Below are 19,977 nucleotides of genomic sequence, written 5' to 3'. Positions count from 1 at the left end.
ATCAAAAAGATGTAAATTTTTAAGCATGTTACCTTTTTTTTACAATATTGTTTTATTTAGAATGAACAATCTTTTAGTTGAAAGTTACTAATAGATATGAAGAAAAAGTAAGCATGTTATTTTTTAATACTAAGGTCTTGGTTACTCTTTTTATTGAAGTATAGTTGCTGTATAATATTTCATAAGTTACAGGCATACAACATAGTGATTCATAATTATTAAGGTTACATATATTCCATTTCTGGAGAAGGCAATGGCAACTCACTCCAGTATTCTTGCCTAGAGAATTCCATAGACAGACCATGAGCTCGAGAAGAGTTGGACACGACTGAGAGACTAACACTTTCTTTTTCTATAGTCCGTTTATAGTTATTTTATAATATTGGCTATATTCCCCATGTTGTACAATATATCCTCGTAGCTTATTTTATCTGGCCTTTTAAAAAACTTACCGTGTATCCTTCTTATATGCTTTCTCTAAATTATATTTTGTGTAATGAATTCCCAACTTATTTAACCAATCATATGCCCCATTGCTTCCTAACACCCGTGCTGAAGAGAGGCTGTAGTGTGGGCTGGTTAAGAGCTTTCACCTCAGGCTGACTTGGGTTTTAAACTCAGCTCCCACTTAGCTGCATGATTTAGGACAGTTACTTACTCCTTGAAGCATCTGGCGCCTCAACTGTAAAATGAGAATAACAGTTCGTATCTCATGACGTTATTATGTGTATCAAATGAGACAATATAAATGTAGTGTTTAGTGCCTGGCACATGCAAATACTAAATGCTCAATAAGTGACAGCTGTCATCATGGTTGTTGGTAATGACCTTTACTGTTATCATTTTCTGTCCACACATGTGGACATGTGCTGTGCTTCTTTTAGTCCGTGTCTTGCTCCTTGTCTCTCTTCCCTTGAGGTCATCACCGTTCTTGCAACTGCCCAAAACCTATTCTTCAAGGCCCAGTTCAATTTAATCCTTCAGATTATTGCTTGCTACTCCAAACTCTACTCATTGCTTTTTTTTTTTTTTTCCCTACAAGTCTAGAATTTTGTGTCATATCTGTTATACAATTTAGGAGCTAGTTGTTATTAATTTTTATGCTTCCTCATTTGGACTATATGGTGCCTGAGAGGGACTATTTCTTCAGCCTCTAATGAAATTCTCACTCTCCTTAATTTGGCATTAAGACAGATAGTAGGTGTTTTATTAGTTTTTGATAACACAGAAAGCAAACATGTAAAAGTCGTTATGAAAATTTAAAACCAGGGGTTTCTTGATCACCTGTATGGTCTCCTTCATTAATATGAATGAAGATTTGTCCTGAGAAAAATTGTTTATTGTAAAACACAGCACAGAGAGGAGAAAGGCGTGGTGACTGAAGAGTTCCAGAGTGAAGATCAGCACTGTTTGTTGTTAGCGTCTTTACTGACACGAATGACCTTCTTTTTGCTTTCCTCATCACTTCTTGGTCTCCCTCTGCTATCTCACCTCTTTTTCCAATCCCAAAGGACCTGCTGTCCTCGGGAAGCCCTCAGAGTATCTCCTTCTAGCTTGAGTTTCTGAGGAAAAACTATCTCCAAGCTTCAGCATTAGCCTTTTCTTTGTTCTCCGTATTTCCTCAGTATTGTTGGCAGTTAAGAAGGACAGAGTTCTGGCCAGATAAAATTTTAAAGTGAAAAAGGGCTGACCCCTTATTATGTCCCTTCCCAAGGTATTGGGAAAGTGACATCTCAAATCCAAAGGTATGAATGTCTAATGACAGAATTTAAAAGACTGTATTAGGAGAGTTGAAGAGATACCAGTGAGTGAGATGTGATGTGACAATAAGTGAAGTATTGAGGAGATGGCCTTTTCAGTGCTCCTAAAATCTCTCTTAAGGCCAACCCCATTGTGGATAATCCAGAGATGCACAAATGTAATAATAATAACCATCAAAAAATAATAATACTAATAACCAACATTTATTGGGTACCTACAGTGTGCCAGGCACTCTTCCTACATGTCTATATGCAGTCATTCATTTGTTCCATACACTATCATTACTCCATTTTATGGAAGAAAAAACTCAACCCTAGAGAAGTTAAGTAATTTTTCTAAAGTCACACAGCCCTCTAATGGAAAGCTGGGATTCAAGCCAGGTAGTCTGACTGAGAGGCTCTCCACCCAGAAATGCTTTTTTGATTCATGATTCTCCCCTTGTAAACTAGTCTGGGAAGAGGCAACTTCATGATAAAAACCTAGATATCACCACCATCATCATAATCATCGCCATCATCACAGCAAACAGGGACCTATGCCACTCTGTACAGGGCACAGCACAGAACGCTCAGAAGACAAAGAGGCATCGGCCCCACTGCACGTCTGAACTTGACCCCTTAACCCTTCAGATTGCTTCAAATGCCTCCACTACCACACAGCAGTTTCTGCTCACCTCACCCAGCTCCCAAGAATGTACCTCCTCTTGACTGCCACTTTTTGCCTCTGCTCTGCCACTTATTTATTACTTTCTATCTTATATTGCGGTTATTTATATACATTCTTATACAGCCAAGCCTTTGCTCATTGCTGAGTCTTTTGCCTGGTTGACTGCTACACACTTTTTAAGACTCTGCTCAGATCTTATTGCATCCCCTGACTCTCCTGTCTGAATTAGATATGCCGCCTCTGTGTGCCCCAAATGCCTGGTATGTATCCATATCCTAGCACTTACTATGTGCTGTGCTGTGCTTCGTCACTCAGTCGTGTCCGACTCTTTGAGACCCCATAGACAGTAGCCCACCAGGCTCCTCTGTCCATGGCGATTCTCCAGGCAAGAATACTGGAGTGGGTTGCCATGCCCTGCTTCAGAGGATCTTCCCAACCCAGGGATTGAACCGGTATTTACTATACTTGATTATAAATGTTTGCTTATCAGTATCCCTAACTGGATAGCTCCCAGATTCAAATGTCAGGGAACATGTCCTCTTCTTATTTGAATCTTCGGTACTTTGCAAAGTACCTGGCAAATTAGACATTTTCTCTTCCCTGCCCCCTGGATGAATGAATCTTCCACATAAGTCTGATTATACTTTGAAGACAAAACGGTGTGCCTGATTCATTTTTTGTTCCCCTCAAGATGCCCAGCATCTAGTAGATACTCAATAAATGTAGCAATAACTCAACGACTTTGAAACACAAAGAGGTGTAAGATTCTGCTCTCAGGACATAGGGAAGGACTGGCAACTACAACAAAAGGTAGATGATATTATTATTGGGCTTTCCTGGTGGCTCAGCAGTAAAAAATCCTCCTGCAATGCAGGAGCTGCAGGAGACATGGGTTCGATCCCTGGGTCTGGATGATCCCCTGGAGGAGGGCATGACAACCCCCTCCAGTGTTCTTGCCTGGAGAATTCCACAGACAGAGGTGCCTCGTGGGCTACAGTTCATAGGGTCAGAGAGTTGGACAGGACTGAAGTGACTTAGCATGCATGTACACATGCTATTAATATTAAACACTTGCATATCTAAGCTGTGTTCTAAAACAGGCAATATAAACATCTACTACTGAACTTAATGATAAAGAAAATAACATTTTTTTTCTATGAAGTTTGAAGTTATTTGGCCAGTAAGATACAGTCTAATATTCAAATCCAGGTCCTGGTAACTCTAAAGCCACTGTTTTTCCTGCTATGCTATATTGTAGAGATGTTAGGATAGTTGGGCCCAGAAGAACAAGTAGGGCTTAAATAATTAGAGAGGAATTAGCGCTGCACAAATGATTATGCACACTCACATGTATGTACATGTATGTACACACACAAGTCTTTCAGGAAGATCTATTTAGGAAGAACGTGGAGAATTGACTGAGAGGAGAAGCTGGAGGCAGGAGTGTCTATTTAGAAACTATTATAACAGTCCCAACTTGGGAACAGAAAACAAGAAATTGATTTAAGGAGGAATTTGTGAACACTGATGGTTGAGTAAAATACATAGCAGCTAGAAATTTTGAGTCAGGATTATTCCAAAATTTCGAGCCTAATTGAGAGACAGTGTATAATTTTGAAAGATGGTGAGTTTGTTTTTTGATGTGTTAAACTGACTCCTACATGGGCAAGCTGAGTGGATAGAAATGCAGGATTTAAGCTCAAGAGAGGCCTGTGTTAGACCTGCAAATGTGTTGATCAACTGCAAAGAGGTGATAGGTAAAGTTAGGAGAGCAAGAGAGATAACTCCTAGGGAGAAGTGGAGAAACAAAAGATCAAAACACCAAGGAGTTTAAGGAACATTCAAGAAATGTTCACGTAAAGGATGTATTTAAGTCAATAAAGAAGACAGACCTCTAGGTATCCATTAGAAGGAAATGAAATCATGATCTTGAAGTGATATCTGCACCCCCATGTTGACAGCAGCACTGTTTACAATAGCCAAGTATCCATCAACAGATGAATGAATAAAGAAAATATGCTATATATATACAGTGAAATATTACTCAACCACAGAAACGAAGTTATGCCATTTGCCATTACTTGGATGAAACTTGAGGGCATTATCCTGAGTGAAGTAAGGTAGACAGAGAAAGACAAATACTGTGTGATCTCACTTATATGTGAAATCAAAAAACCCCAAACTCACAAAAACGGAGAACAGACTGGTGATTACCGGAGGCAGAGGGTAGAGGGTTGGGGGAAAGGTATGAAGGTATTCAAAAGGTGGCTCAGTGGTAAAGAATCCGCCTGCCAATGCAGGAGATGCAGGAGAAGTGGGTTCAATCCCTGGGTCCAGAAGATTCCTTTGAGTAGGGAATGGCAGCCCACTCCAGTGTTCTGGCCTAGAAAATTCCATGGACAGAGGAACCTGGCAGGTCAGACATGACTGAGCACGCACACACACACATGCATTCAAAAGGTATAAAATTAAAAAAAAAAAAAAAAAAGGTATAAAATTCCAGGTATAAGATAAATAGGATGTGGGGGTGTAATGTACAGCATGGTGACTATAACCAATACTGTAGTGTATATTTGAAAGTTGCTAGGAGAGTAGGTCTTAAAAGTTCTCATCACACATACACATCGTAACTATGTGAGGTGATGGATGTTAACTAAAGTTAAGTGGTAATTATTTCACATTATATACATATATTGAATCATTATGTGCATACCTTAAACTTACACAATGTTGTATGTCAATTATATCTCAATAAAATTGGGGGATGGGGGCTAGACAAAACAAGAATATCATTGTATCTTGGAGTTCAGACTGTAAGAGAGTAAAAAAAGGATATTCATTGGATGGATTTGGTGATTAGGTTTGGCCATATTGGAGAAAGGATTTTGGTTAAATGGTTGGGTTAATTACAGAGGAAGAAAAGGAATTGTGATGGGAGAGAATGTAGGTTACCCTTTAGATAAACTGGAAATGAAAAGAAAGGGGGGGAAAGAGTATTTGTGTAAGACAGATTTTACTAAAGATTCTAAAGAGACGGATAACTGAGCAAAACCCTTCCAAGCTGAGATGAGATGACAAGGTTGGTCTTGCAGTGTAGGAGAAGTAGGAGACAAAGTTTGGAATAATTGCTGTAGGAAATGATATAGGAAGCAATAAGGATGCATAAAAGGATTGCCAAGTAAAATCCAATAAAGTTCGATTGAAGTTTCATCACCTGAAATTTGATTGAGATCTTTTTTTTTTTTTTTTTTTTTTGGTTTCATGGGGGATTTTTTTCTAGTAATGTCTGCCAGCCCAGGAGTGAAAACAAATGTGGGTACATCTCAGCCATAGGAATTTCAATTGCTGGAATGATAGGTGGTCAAGGAATCCAAAAGGCAGTGTGGCTAGTAAGAGCAACCTGGACTCAAACCATGGAAGTGAGGTCAAAGCTGCAGTAGTTAGGTACCAACTCCAGAGCAGCTGGGAAGAGACTGATGTGGGAAGTGGGAAGATTTTAGTAGTGAAGGCAGAACCCAGGAAAAATAAAATAGGTGTGTGTGTGTGATGGGCAAAATTCCTGGAGAAATGTCTAGCAGGAGAAAATGAAATTAAATAGTAGAAATACTTGCAGAGAATTATTCTTGGGAAAGAGGTTAAGAATTTTAAAAATGAAATAGTAAATTAGTGGAAACTGAAGAAGAAAGGAGACATGAGACTGTAAGAACATATGTGAAGAACCACCTGAAGACCAAGAGATCTAGGGGAGAAATGGGTAGAGCACGTGGAACATATAGGTTGTTTCTCATTGAGCCATGATGGACTATGGCTAAACTGGAAAGCTGGGGAAGGGGAATTGGCATTTCTATATTGATCAATTAGGGCTTAGGAATTTGCAGGCTGGGTGTCACAAAGCTTGGCTTCCAGAAGGCAGGCAATGAGGGTAGTAGGCACAACCCTGTAGGTTTGAGTGTGGAAATAAAGGAGAAACATCGGTGGTACCTTCTAAAGGGAAATGAGTGTCACATGACAGATCTGTCAGAGCTTTTGCAGATAGAGTGCCTCTGATGCCCGGGTTGTAGAAAGCAGATATGTGGGGACATAGAACAAGACCCAAGCTCACATCAGAGTGCCAATGGCCCCAGGTGGAGCTGCAGGAAGGAAGGAGATGGGAATTTTGATTTCTTCCTTATGAAAAGGACAATTAGCTCTCAATATTCCTGGCAGGGATGAAGCTCTGGAACTTCTCATTGGCTTAAATGGACTGGTGAAATCTCCTTCATGGGCAGCCTAAACAAGAAATCCCTTTCTGACTATTTTACTATAGCACTGGGCAGTACCTATGCAAGTCAAGATGCTGTCCCATTCTAAACCCTCATTTTCAGTCATAAATGACTATCTTGGTAGTATTCCTCTGTCCATGGGATTCTCCAGACAAGAATACTGGAGTGGGTTGCCATACCCTCCTCCAGGGGATCTTCCCTACCCAGGGATCAAAGCCGTGGCTCTTGCATCACAGGTGGATTCTTTACTGCTAAGCTACTGGGGAAGCCCAGATAAATTGGTAAGAAACAGTTTAAGAAGCAAGAAATCATGAACAAACTAAGGACTTTGACCAAGGCCAGGAATTTGTTAGGGCCTCTTATAACTCTTGCTGTCCTGGGTGGCTCAGTGGTAAAGAATCTGTTTGCAATGCAGGATACTCAGATTCGATCCCTGGGTTGGGAAGACCTCCTGGAGAAGAAAATGGCAATCCACTTCAGTGTTCTTGCCTGGGAAATCCCATGGACAGAGGAACCTGGTGAGCTGCAGTCCATGGGGTCACAAAAGAGTCGGACATGACTTCTGAACTAAATAGCAAGATGCTTCTCACCCTAGCACCAGCTGACTGAGTGGGTTCAGCCTTTCTGAGTCTTGATTTTATTATCGAATATTCTCTCCTACAATAGTAATATTGTTAGGAGTGAATAATCCTCGGAGGTTAGAACAGTGCTGTAGAGTGTTGGACTTAAATTCTAGTCCCTAAAAATGGGCATAATTTTGGCAAGTCGTGAAACTTCTATGTCTCAGAATTCTCATCTGTAAAATAGGACATGGTTCTTCCCAACCCAGAAATTTAGGTATATGTTTATCAAAAGCTGAGAGAACAAAAGCATTTCGAAGAGTCGGACACAACTGAGAGACCCTTTGCGACCCCATGGCTGCAGCCCACCAGGCTCCTCAGTCCATGGGATTTTCCAGGCAGGAACACTGGAGTGGGTTGCCATTTCCTTCTCCAGGGCATCTTCCCGACCCAGGGATCAAACCCAGGTCTCCCGCATTGTAGGCAGACGCTTTACCGTCTGAACTACCGGGGAAGTCCTAAAAAAAAAAAAAAAAAAAGAAAGACTAGTGCCACACAAATAACAGGTGTGGTGATTAGTTAAAGAACTAAGCCAGACATACCATCCATGTTTGTATCACAGTGGGTGCTTATCATCATTAGGAGAAGCAAATTTCAGAAAGTAAAAAATCAAACCCAGATCTCTTTAGTGTTGAAAGCGTTTATTTTTAACCATATTACCATTTGGATTTAAAAAAAAATGATTTCTCTTAGAATTTCTACAGCAAGATAAACAGTTTGAAGCTTTTATTTAAGGGATGCTTTTCACAATGATTTCATCATTATCAATTAGTATTTATGTATAAACAGTATGCTAGAGCCCTATCCAGTAAAATAGATAGAATTCTTTCTCAAGTGAGATGGAGATGCATGGAAGTTAGAAAATTCAGAGGAAAAAAACTAATAAAAATAGATAAACTATTTCATTACAGTAAATAATATTTTAAATGCATTTCTATCCCATGTGCAATGTAGCTAAATTACCATTACTATGGAGTCTCTAACCTTTGAATTTCATGACTTTCAGTTTGCTTAAATTCTCAGTATTATTGCTCTTTTAGCCTGGTGTTGCACATTTAATATTCATTTGCTTTTTTCCTCTGGTTCAGTAAATAATTCTAAACTTTGACATATATAGTTAAGTGAGGGTGTTAAGGCCTTGTAAAATGGTTAAGACTTTTTTGCATGTGTATTATTGTTATAATGAGCTTGTTTTTTTTTACCTTTCTGGGCAGAGGTGATCTGGTCTGGAACACCCTAGCCCAGAGTTTATTTTAGTAGTGGTTTTCTCTTACAGATAAGTCTGTGAATCCCTTCTTTCCATCTACCTTAGTAATTGCAAATGCCTCTTGCATATTTCTGGATTTAATTATCTTTTCATATGTCCAGACCTGATTTTCCTCCTACTTTTTTTTTTTACAGAGGTCCTTACTATGTTTCATCAAATACTCTATCACTAAAACTTGACGAAAAGCATTGTAATATTTTTCCATTAGGAATCCTTCAATTGATCTTAAATTTATATTTATACCTGCTTTTGCCTTTTTTCTTTCTGCCTGCAATGTGAGAGACCTGGGTTCAGTCCCTTGGTTGGGAAGATACCCTGGAGAAGGTCATGGCAACCCACTCAAGTATTCTTGCTGGAGAATCCTCGTGGACAGGAGCCTGGGGGGCTACAATCCATGGGGTCGCAAAGAGTCAGACGCGACTGAGCAACTAAGCACAGAACAGCATGCTCAGTCAAAACATAAGACAAGGAGAAAACATCTGCTATGAAAAAAACAGTTTTTCATAGAATGTAAGCTGGGGAGCCATGGTATAGAAACTTAGATGACCAGCCCAGAGTTTTAAAGTGTTTCAAAAGCTTTATCATTTAGGGCTCTCCTGATATCATCCCTTTGAGCTTCCCTGGTGGCTCAAAGGTAAAGAACCTGCCTGCCAATGCAGGAGATGAGGGTTCAGTCTCTGGGTCAGGAAGATCCCCTGGAGAAGAAAATGGCAACCCACTCCAGTATTCTTGCCTGGGAAATCCCATGGATTGAGGAGCCTGGCGGGCTACAGTCCATGGGGTCACAAAGTGTCAGACACAACTGAGGATGTACCATCCTTTACCACCAGCACCATTCGTTAAAAAATTGCCACAAGGAACGTTTCCTATTTTCTAGACAGGGAAACTAACATTTCTTAGAAATAAGTACCTGGTTAAAACTTGGTGATGGAAGTAAATACAGAAGAAAATTTTAATCTACTTCTCTTGGCCATGTTGCCTCCGTCTATCTTCAGGGAGAATACGAAGTACAGTATAACACAGGCAGTCTTCACTTAACTGACGGAGAAAAGCTGTGGGGCCAGTGCACATAGTTACAGAAACATCTTAGATCAAGACTCTACAAAGCACAAACACAGAGATTTAAACCGTGTGTTCTGAGGAGGGCTGTGGAGCAGACAGGTCTGTAATAGCAGCTGGGCACAGCAGCAACAAGGGCCACAAAGATAAAACAGGAGTAGTCGGAATCTGAGCTTTATTCAGCAACATGCGCTCACCATGATGCCGTCATTTTTCCTTCTGAGAAAAGTGCAATCTAATGGGTTACCCTCTCACTTCACAGGGGGCAGTGCCGGAATGCCTGGGGTTTGAGCTCTCCAAAGCACAGGCCTTCCAAAAATCAGGGGAGTGATTTAAAAAGCGGTTATGAAGCGATTTTAGGATCTGGGCAGAGGTTCTCTATGGGCTCTAGATAGCGATGCGTGAGTGGGGTTGGGTCGGGCTCCATAGGGAAGAAGAGACCCTGCACTAACCAACGTGTCTGCAGGACATGGCTAGAACGTGCTTTGGAGAAGGTGGAGGAGAGTGCAACCCCGAAAGGGGCCTGCACTCTTGGGAGGGGAGAAAGCCGGCAACAGCGAAGGCAGTGCAGAGATAGAGGGTGAAGACCAGGGACGGGAAGAGGGGATGGGTTAGGGCGGAACCTCATCCTGGAGGTGGGCAGGGGTCTCCTTGAAGACTGAGGACTAGGCCGGGACGAGGACAGTAGGGAAGTGTGAGGGAAGGACCCCTTCCTTTGGCAGCTCCCAATTCTTTTCTGTCAAAGATGGCCAAATTCCACATTGCCCTTCCCCCCTCCGCGCCTTTTCCACCGTGTTGCTCCCCGGTGCTGCAGGAGGCGGTGGGGAGGTCCGGTGAATGTGAACGTGAAAATAAAGGTGGAAGAAAGAAGAGTCCCTCCCTGGCCGCACCTCCCACCCCGCCGGCCCTTTGGGAGGTTCTTTTAGTTGAGAAGGGGGGGCTCTGCCGCTTTAAGGTGGGGAGTAGGCGTCACCTCTGGCCGGGGGACGGACTGGGGAGGGGACCTGGTAGGCGTGTCCATGCAAAGCAGGAGGTGGTGCCGACGGTGGGCGGTTCCATAGTAAAATATTGGAGGGAGGGGCGGGGTCGAGGAGGCGAGGCTACTTGGTGGGCGGGGCTCGGGAGGCGGTGCCTCTCCGGGAAGGCTGGGGAGGGGGAGGAGGAAGCGGCCGGGTTGGTACCATTACGCGCGTTCGGGAGGGGGACAAGTGACATTCCCTTGGAGGGGGGCGGGCCCTTCCCGGCGGCTGGGCCCTGCGCTGAGGTGGGGAGGGGCAGTTCCCTCTTCCCCCGCCGGGCGGGACGTCGGAGCAGCGGGGGAGGGGGCACTTCTCCGCTCGCGTCCGAGGCGGGGCCGGCGGTACCTTTCGTGGCGCGGTGCGGCTGGGGGAGGGCCGAGGGGAGGGGGAAGGGGCGGTACTGGGAGGGGGGTGCCGGAAAGGGGGAGGCGCCGGCGGACAATGGAGCCTATGTGTGCCTGCGGGAGTGGGCCGGCGCCGCCGCCGCCGCTGCCGCCGCCGGGGGGAGACGCTGCGCCGCCGCTGCCGCTGGCCCCGGCCCCAGCCCCCCGGGGCTGAAAGCCGCCCCGGACCGAAGCCCCCTCCCCTACACCGCTCCTCCTGTCCCCTCCCCCACTCCTGCCTCGGGGGTAAGTGGCACCTCAGGGGGCGGGGGAGGGGAAGGACCGGAGCCGGGGGTGGGGGGGGGGGGCCGTGTCCGCGTCCGCGTGTTTTGAGAGGGTTTGAGGGCAGGGGTAGCCAAAGCCGCGGAGGGCTGGGGGGCTGGGGTGAGGGGAGAAAAGGGGTGGGGGCCGAGGTTGTGAATTTAAGAGTTGAGTCTAGAGAAACCTGTGGGGGGAGGTTGGGGGGTCGTCCTCTGCCCACCAGCGGTGGGGAGAGACTGAGGCGTTTCTCAGCTTGTTAGAGGTTGTGTCCCAGGCGGTGCTTGGAGAGACTAAACGAGGACATGGGACGGTCCCAGGGTCCTGGGATGAAGGGACATCGTAGGGACGAGATGGAGAGCTGAATTCGAGTTGAGTTTGGTGGGGTCTGTGAGACCCAGGAGATGGACAGAGAGGTAAAGGGGAGTTTGCAGGCCAGTGACTTGTTGGAGGGTGGGGGAAGCCGAAGCTAAGAGGAATGTTCCTGAAGTAAAGAGCTCCAGCAGGTGAGGTGGTGATGTCTAGGTCACTGAGTCACTGTGGGGGTCGTGGACACGCCAGTGATTTCCAGATTGGAGCTGTGGCCGTTGACCTTTGAAAGTTGCAAAGACTATTAAAGGTGTCACTGGTTGGTGTTGGACCAGCCTGGCGAAATGGAGATACTCTATTAAAATAGACGGCAGACTTGGTTATTGTGTTCGAAGGGAAGGGTCGGAGGCCTATAACAGTGTTTCTGGGGTCCTTATGTGAAGGCTCCCAAGCCTGAAGGAGGAGGCCTGAAACCTGTCTTCCAAAGCCCTGCCTGCCATAGAGAAGAGTGACTTGGAGCCTAGACTGCAACCCAGTTGGAGACTGGTAAACTTATTAGACAAAGTAGAGAAATGGACGTAACTTTGTGTCAGTAGTGAGAGACTAGGGTGGGGTAGAATTGGTGCAAAGTTAAACTTTCCTTAGGGCAGACATATTCAGATCCCTGGCAGTAACTTTAGAGGGAAAACGATTGAGTGGCTGTGTAAAGAGTTATGTTTTGATCAGTGGTGTGTAATGGAGTGTTTGTTAGCATTTAATGTGTTCAAGAACTAAGTGTTCATTCTTGGGTCAGAGATTTGGACTCTTGTCCACTGCACTGGAAGTGATGAATCAGAATTAGCAGATAGGAAGGATAAGTAGTTGAGAGTAAGGGGTAGGGGGTGCAGATGGGTATTGGTAGGTAAGACTCCTGTGTAGGTTAACTTTTCACTGTTCGTGGAGATTGTACAACATGATTGTTCTGTTGATTTTGCTTTTTGATTGGATGCTCATGATTTGTAAAAAGGAGTTAAGTGTGAAAAACGTTACAGTCCTAAGTACAGATTTAAGAAGGATCTTGCTAACTGTTGAAAAAGACTCAATCTATAAAAAACAGAAATGGGTTAATAAAAGGGGCAGTTAGTTAGATGGCATAAGGATGCTTTGGGAAGTGAGGATTCCATTAATTGGTGGTTTGGGTGAAAAGAGGAAATTTAACGCAAAGTTGACATAGAGATGACCTTTTATAGTTTTAGAATCTAGGATCTGATTGTACTGAACCATTAGGATATTATTTTGTAATAACAGTGTTGAATATAAGATGATAATATTTCCTAAACCTGTGGTAGAAGATATGGAGGTCATTGAGTAAAAGATGAAGAAGCAATTTCCATACTGTTCTCTTCTTATAAGGCAAATTTTATGTAGCAACTTGGCTGTCGAGCTAAGGATTCCTGACCTGGGTTCCTACATGACTAGCATAAGTGAAAAAGCACTTACGTACATTGGAATTTATTCTATGGAATATTTTCCCCATAGCCTTCAGAAGTCCTGTGAATCAAAAGAAAATGTTCTCTGGCTTGTGGGGGGTGGGGGAAGTACAGAGGTTTCACAAGCATTGTAATCAACTAAATATTTGATCATGGTGATTTGGTTGAGCCTTGAACTTAGTGTTGGAACACTAGCTTTCCCATTGACTTATATGTGACTTCAAACAAATCTCTCATATTTATTCTCCAGTTTTCCCTTTTATAAAGCGGGATTACCACTGCCCTCATCACTCATAATGCATTGTGGCACCAAACAAGTTAATGATTATCTGCCAAGTGCCTTGGACACATCTGGGAATGAAAGTTTGTGTAGACCAACTTTTTCCTCACTTCTGAAAAACTATCATCTCAGAAACAGACCAAATTCAGCTTCTGAAACATGCCCTGTGCTTGATCAGGAAACAAAAAGGAGTACCTTCTACATCTGCCTTGTTGTATTGTCTGGGTTTGGGTTTTACATGAGTTTTGAAAGGTGATACATCTTCCCCATTTAGTGGTAAGACAGGAATAGTGATGACAGTTGTAGAAATGTAAGCAACAGTCCCCATGGGAGAGTGGAACTATACATGCTGTGAGTGCTAACCTAAGCTGATTCTGACCCTAAATTTGTGTGACCTTGGACATGTTACTTGTCTTACTGGTGGTTTGCATACGTGCTAAGTTGCTTCACTTGTGTCTGACTCTTTGCGACCCCATGGCCTGTAGCCCGCCAGGCTCTTCTCTCCATGAGATTCTCCAAGCAAGAATACTGGAGTGGGTTGCCATGCCCTCCTCCAGGGATCTTCTCCACCCAGGGATTGAACCTGTATCTCTTACCTCTCCTGCATTGGCAGGCAGGTTCTTTACCACTAGTGCCACCTGGGAAGTCTAGTGGTATAATTTTCTTCAACTATGAAGTACTGCTGGTGGAATGACTTGTCTCTCTGCCTTGGTAACTATGTTGGGGTCTATAGAAACTTTATTTGCTCTGGATCAGAGGTTCTTAATCTTCTGTGCCACATGTTTTCCTTTGGCAATTTAATGAAGCATAGTACCCCTTCTGAGAATCATGGTTTTTTTAATGTATAAAGTATATGAAATTGCAAATGACACAGAACAGTTATCAAAATGTTAAAGCAGTTGTGATACAATAGTTTATATGTTTATAGCTCATTAAATAACAAAATGTAGCTGCAGATACTGTAGTTTTGAAGTAGTGATGAGTGTAAATACTATGTTGCGAGATCTGCCATAACAGTAATGTGATGTGAAGTGTCTCGTGGCTTCTCTTGGTGACATAGTCACAATACTGTGTGGGTTATTACCTGCATTCATTGTTGAAGGTGAAGGTGGTGCTAACTTTTACTTGGAGGTTAGTGAGTATGAAAATCAGAATATTCTCCAGCCAAATTCACAGCTGCCTCCCCTCCTCTGAGTCTTTCGACAGACCGCTTAGGAGGTCATGGATCCCCAGATAAGAGCTCCTGCTATAGACCAGTTGATCTTTGAAAGGTCAATTATCTTATGGCCACTTGCCTTATAAGCTTCAATATATTCACCATGCTAAGAACAAGGGCATAGAGAAGATATGAAATAAAAGTCTATTTTGCAACCTGTGGTAACTGTTCTTGGTTGAGGAGAAAGCTAAAGCCAATGACAAGAATGAGGCTTTTGTTTCTGATGGATTTTGCTTTTCTAGACTTCCTAGTGTTCAGTGGGATAGATGTGGACCAGAGTGCTCCAGCTTCTTGCATTTTGAGTTTTAGTGGTTTTGCCTGCCTTCCCCATTTTTGACCTGATTTTTTTCTTACTATTCCTTCTTCCAGATATTGTTTTGGTCACGGAGCCTTGGGGAATGGGTGGTTTTCTTTGCTGTTGGTGTGATGGGGTATGAACTTTTCCATTCTTCTCATTCCTGTAGGACTGAATGTGGGACTAGCTGGTGTCACTCCACTTTGACCTAAAAATTCCTTTCTGTTTGGGAGGCACAGATCACTGTGTCCCAATGTTAGAAGAGAGAGCAAGTTGGACATCTTGAAAGGTAAAGAGCCCAATTATGAACATGTCACTTCTGTTATTCAGTCAGTGTATTTTGGATTTTGTTTCTGCTTCCGTAGGGTCTCTTGTAAGTTAAAACTGTATTTGTTCATTATTGTAGCAGTTCCCAAGGCAGCGGTCATCAAGTTAAATGCAAGCCATAGCTGTAAGTGCAATTACCTTGTACTTTTCTGTGAACAGGGACTTCTGCAGTAACTTATTTCCTAGGAAAGGCAGATGGTGAGAAGTTGAATAAGTATTTATTGTGTCATCATTGCTATTTGGGGATGCAAAGCCGAAGTAGCAGTATACAGCCCCCAGCTCATTATCACACACAGATCAACTAGCATTTATTAAGTTTCTTCTTTTGGGTGCTGAGATGTTGACCCTTTCCTCAGGAGGTTCCCTGGCTGTACATAACAAGGATACAATTTTCAAAGTGTTTTAAAAGTGTCATGAATATAATGCTGTGGGACCATGGAGGACATTCCTGGGAATGGTTTGGAATCAAGAAGAGTTTCACAAAGAAGGGACATTTGTGCTGAAGTTTTACTTTGGGTAGCCATTATTCTAAAGGGTGATAGATGATGTTCATTTTTTATTAGTTACATTTTATCAGAACCCTTGAGCTTGATACAAATTTATTTGCTTGCTTAAAGTTTGTTAGCTTGAAGGACAGTAGATGAGTTTTTACCCTTTGAGTATGAAAACACATATCTTAGCGTTTTGTTAGGACCAAGGTTTTCTACATAAGACTATAGTATAGTGTTCTTTTCTCCACATATTTGGGAAAGATTGGTTCTTCCTATTGTATATTCTTTCTGAGAAGGAAGCCTTTTAGTAGCTGGTATGCCAGAACTTAAGAATGAGCTCGGAATGGAATCCCAGGGCCTTTTAGTTCCACATTCTAAGTTTGATACTATGCCTTTTATGGCGTAGTGGTCATAGCATAGAAATGAAATTTGTTAAACATGACATACTTGTAATAAACTCGACTTCTTAGAGCAGGAGAGTGGGAAAGGATCATTGGAAAAGTTGAAATTGGAATTGTAGAGGTAATTCTGAGCTAAGTTAGACCAAGTTGTGGATTTATTGACAGCTTCATGACAACCTTACAGAATCTCCTTTTAAAAATTCCTGAGAAATTTGCCCTTAGGACAGTCTGGAACTTGGTTTTTCCCTGCCATTTCAAAACTATAAATTCTGGGTGAAGGGAGAGGCTCAGCATTATCATTGTAGTTTACAAGGACTAATGTTGGAAATAGTTCTGCCTGCTGAGTTACTTAGTCTTTTACCGATTTACCTAGCTCGACTTGGTATAGCATTTCACACACAGTAGGCTCTCAAGCAAAGGAGATCTTGTGGCCCTGTCATTCACTCATATGTTCTCCCAAAAGGGTATGAAAATAAGTTTCCTTGCTGAATGCATGCTGTGTAAAGTTACAGTTGAGAGTAGGGAGGACCTGGAAATGGTATGGGCTTTGTGAATTCAAAAGTGTGTCTGGAATTTTGTCTCTTTCACCTCCACAGTCAGCTCTCAATTTTCTGTACTAATTAGGAATGGGAAGAAGCAAAAATGTGAAGATTTTTTTCCCTACTAACTGTTCAGAAAAGTAGACAAATCGATTTTCTTTGCCTTTAATATTTTTCCAGTCTCTGAAAAGAAAATATGCACTTGGGAAGGAGGGAAAGTTACAAGGGCCTTGAGGCATCTGCAGGTTGGATGATATACCCTGAAATAATTGGAAGCTGATGCTGTTTACATGGGAGACGACAACTTCCTCTTAAACTAATACCCTGTAGATAGGAAGCCAGGTCTTCAGATAGTAACTAAGTGGCACTGATGATTTTGTTTTCATTCCTTAGAAACTCTTCTTCTTTCCTTTATCCTCATCCAGGTGAGGGTCACCTCTGAGACAGGGGTTCCTGGACTCCCCAAGCTCCCCACCTCCAGGATGAGCACCGCCTTATCGTGACCCTTGGGGTTTTGGTGAGTAGCCTGATGGATGGATAGGGGCCCTAGAAAGCAGGCCTGGCTTAGGAGATGATCTTCGGGGAAAGCTTCAACTTTTATTCAACAAATGCTTTTTGAGCAGATGGCATGTATCCAATACTATAGCAAGTACTAGGAATACAAGGATGAACAAATCAGTCTTGATCCTTTACGGATCCTCCTACCTTCATGGAGCCTAGGATGACAGATGAATGTTAATGCAAATGACCACATAATTATACAACATGAGAAATGTTGTGAAAGAAAAACATAGGATGCTATGAAAAGAATGTAATGGAGCATTTCATCTAGATTAGTGGCTTTACAGTATCCTTTATCTCTGAAGAAAAAAACAGTGAAACTGAGATTTTCTTCACTCAGCAAAAATATTCAAACTTGACATGGAAAGGTTGGGGTGAGGGAGAGAGGTGTCAAGGATGACTCCAAATTTCTGGCATGAGCAGCTGGGTGGATGAAGATGCCGTTTACTAAAATGTAGAAAGCTGAAGGGGAAATACGTTGGGGAGGGAGGCTATATAGGGATGAAAAATTCATCTTTGACCTTGTTAGGTTTCAGACGTCTAGTGGGATGCCAAGTTGGCAGTTGTGTATACAGGTCAGCAGGGCAGAAGCTGAGCTGGATGGAAATTTGGGAGTTCTTGGCATGGAAAGAACTTAGAGAATGAGAAGAGAAGAGGACCCGGGGTAGAGCTGTGAGGAACTTGAAATTGTAGAGATTGGGTAGAGAAGGGGTCAGCAAAGGAAGCAGATGAAGAGTGACTTGAGAGGAAGGAGGAAGACTGGGAAAGTGTGGTATTATAGAAGCCAAGAGAGAGGAGTTTCAAGAAGGGGTATTCAACTGGCATAGTCTACGAGATGGAGTAAGATGAGGTTAGAAAAGCGGTCAGTGGTGACCTTAACAAGAGTCATGGTTTTTGTGATCTGTGGGTAGAAGTTGGTTTAAGATGGTTAAAGGGTGAATGGCAGGTAAGGAAATGAAGGCTGTGTCTTGTCAACTCTGTAAAGAAACTTGACTTCAAAGGGGAATAGAATGCCAGAGCCAGTTTTGTTTTGCCTTATCATTATTATTTCATCTGGAAGGTAGAATAACATGTCTGAAAGCTGATTGGAAATATCCAGGAGTTGCAGGATGTAGAAGGGTGATCATGGAAGAGAGTGAGTATTCAGTCAGCTGAAAGGGATGGGGCTAGACCACCTGTGGTAGGACTAACCTTTGGGGGAAAAGTGGGCTTTTTTTTTTTTGATTGCAGTAGTGGAGAAAAAAGAGGGGATAGGTAATGATAAAAGAGGTTTGAAGATTTGGTGGTAAGGAGTCCTCTCTGGTGACTTCTCTTCTCCCTGTTAAGTCCTGGGCAAGGCCATGCACTGGGAGAGGAAGATGATGGTTGGCAATGGTGAAGGTCTGAAATGCCATTGGGCAGGACAGGTGAGTGAGCTTGCTAGAGGATGATAGAAGTCATGGTACTAGTTTACATAAATGCTTATGTTGTGCTGCTAAGCATTTTCTATGTGCTGGCTCACCTTGTCCACCAAGTCCATGCTTTTCACAAAGTACTGCAGTGATGAAGCGCAGCCTGAGTGTCTGGCTGACCTCCAGCTCCACCACTTAACTAGGGTGTGACCAACTTACTTGGGCAAATTACGTACTGTTCCAAGAGCCTCAGTTTCCTCGTCTCTTAAACAAAGATAGGATATATGCATATGTATAACTGATTCACTTGGCTGTATACCTGAATCTAACACAGCATAGTGAATCAGCTATACTGCAAAAAAAATCAAAAAGAAAAAGTAGTAAAATAAAATAGGGATAGTAATGGGACCTGCCTTCTGCAGTTGTTATGAATGAGTTAATATGTATTGAGAGTGCTTATAAGAGTACCTGAATCACAGTTAGTAAATATTTTAAGTATTATTTACAGAGAAAAGAGAGAAACATTGTATAAGCAGATCTTAAGAGTTAGAAGATTTAGTTATACTGGGGGAATATCTCTCTCTGGCTAAAATTAACCATTCTGAGGAAGATCTTCTCTTTTTTCAATCCTGAAAGGTAAACAGTTGAGCACTAACCTGAACACACAGGAGCTGAAAGACTCGCATTTTATTCTTTAGGGTTATCTGATAAGATACTTGGCAGATTTCTTGCTCAGTTGTTTTTGGTGTCAGATAGGCTAAAGCTGGGGTGACCTATTTCAACAACTCCTTTGGATTAGGGGTTAAAACAGCTGGATTTTATTCCCATCTCTAGTGAGCCCATGTACTTGTTTCAACTTTCTGTGCTGTTTCTCCACTCATAAAGTAATGGCAAGGAGATGGCTTTAAAGAAAGAGCAGGTCAGGGAGCACTGATTGGAAACCTGGGAGAAGGCATTCACGCCCCTGTGCTCCATCCATTCATCTATAAAATGCCATTGATCATGGTATAGTGAGTTTAAGAAACTGTGTGGAAATACTTTGAAAATGTTTTCTGTTCACACTATTATTATTTAGAAATAATCTTTGCTACCAGCTCGTCAGAAGTGCCTGGCAGACTGAGGTGATTTGGTACTTTTAATGTTTAGAGTTTCTTTAGAAGGAGTGTAACACAAGTGCCAGGCGTTTCTGCTCTGTAACTCACCTAGGGTCTAACCACATTCTTAGTACATTATATTGAGTACTATAGAAAAACCAAAGAAATTTAAAACAAGGTTCTTGTCTTCAAAGAGCATCGTCTTCATAGGGAGGTAAATCATGCACATGGGACTATTCAGTTTGACATATGATTGGAGTGCTCAAATGTGTGATAAGACAGAAACTACCAGAAGAAATTACAGAAGGG

At 42.6% G+C, this 19,977-nt stretch overlaps 1 protein-coding gene across 5 annotated transcripts in view; it reads left to right on the top strand.

Moving 5' to 3' along the window:
* The window catches only part of LOC136146659 (uncharacterized), a 78,090-nt gene that overhangs the window by 56,362 nt on the left and 1,751 nt on the right, over positions 1-19,977 (top strand). Inside the window, exons 1-4 of one of the 5 annotated variants that reach the window (XM_065905678.1) lie at positions 14,022-14,064; positions 14,560-14,624; positions 15,034-15,153; positions 17,048-17,139. Coding sequence is in view for 1 of the 5 variants with exons in the window: in XM_065905652.1 (XP_065761724.1) it covers positions 18,524-18,589 (66 nt within the window). In the remaining 4 variants the exon portion in view is untranslated. Of the gene's footprint in view, positions 1-11,102; positions 11,284-14,021; positions 14,065-14,559; positions 14,625-15,033; positions 15,154-17,047; positions 17,140-18,514; positions 18,590-19,977 lie in introns of those variants that run through there. The other 4 variants (XM_065905669.1, XM_065905660.1, XM_065905688.1 and 1 more) reach the window with 4 other exon arrangements.

This window comes from Muntiacus reevesi, chromosome 1, assembly GCF_963930625.1.
Source record: "Muntiacus reevesi chromosome 1, mMunRee1.1, whole genome shotgun sequence".
Classification (NCBI taxonomy): Eukaryota; Metazoa; Chordata; class Mammalia; order Artiodactyla; family Cervidae; genus Muntiacus; species Muntiacus reevesi.
This window is presented reverse-complemented; position numbering and strand designations above follow the sequence as displayed.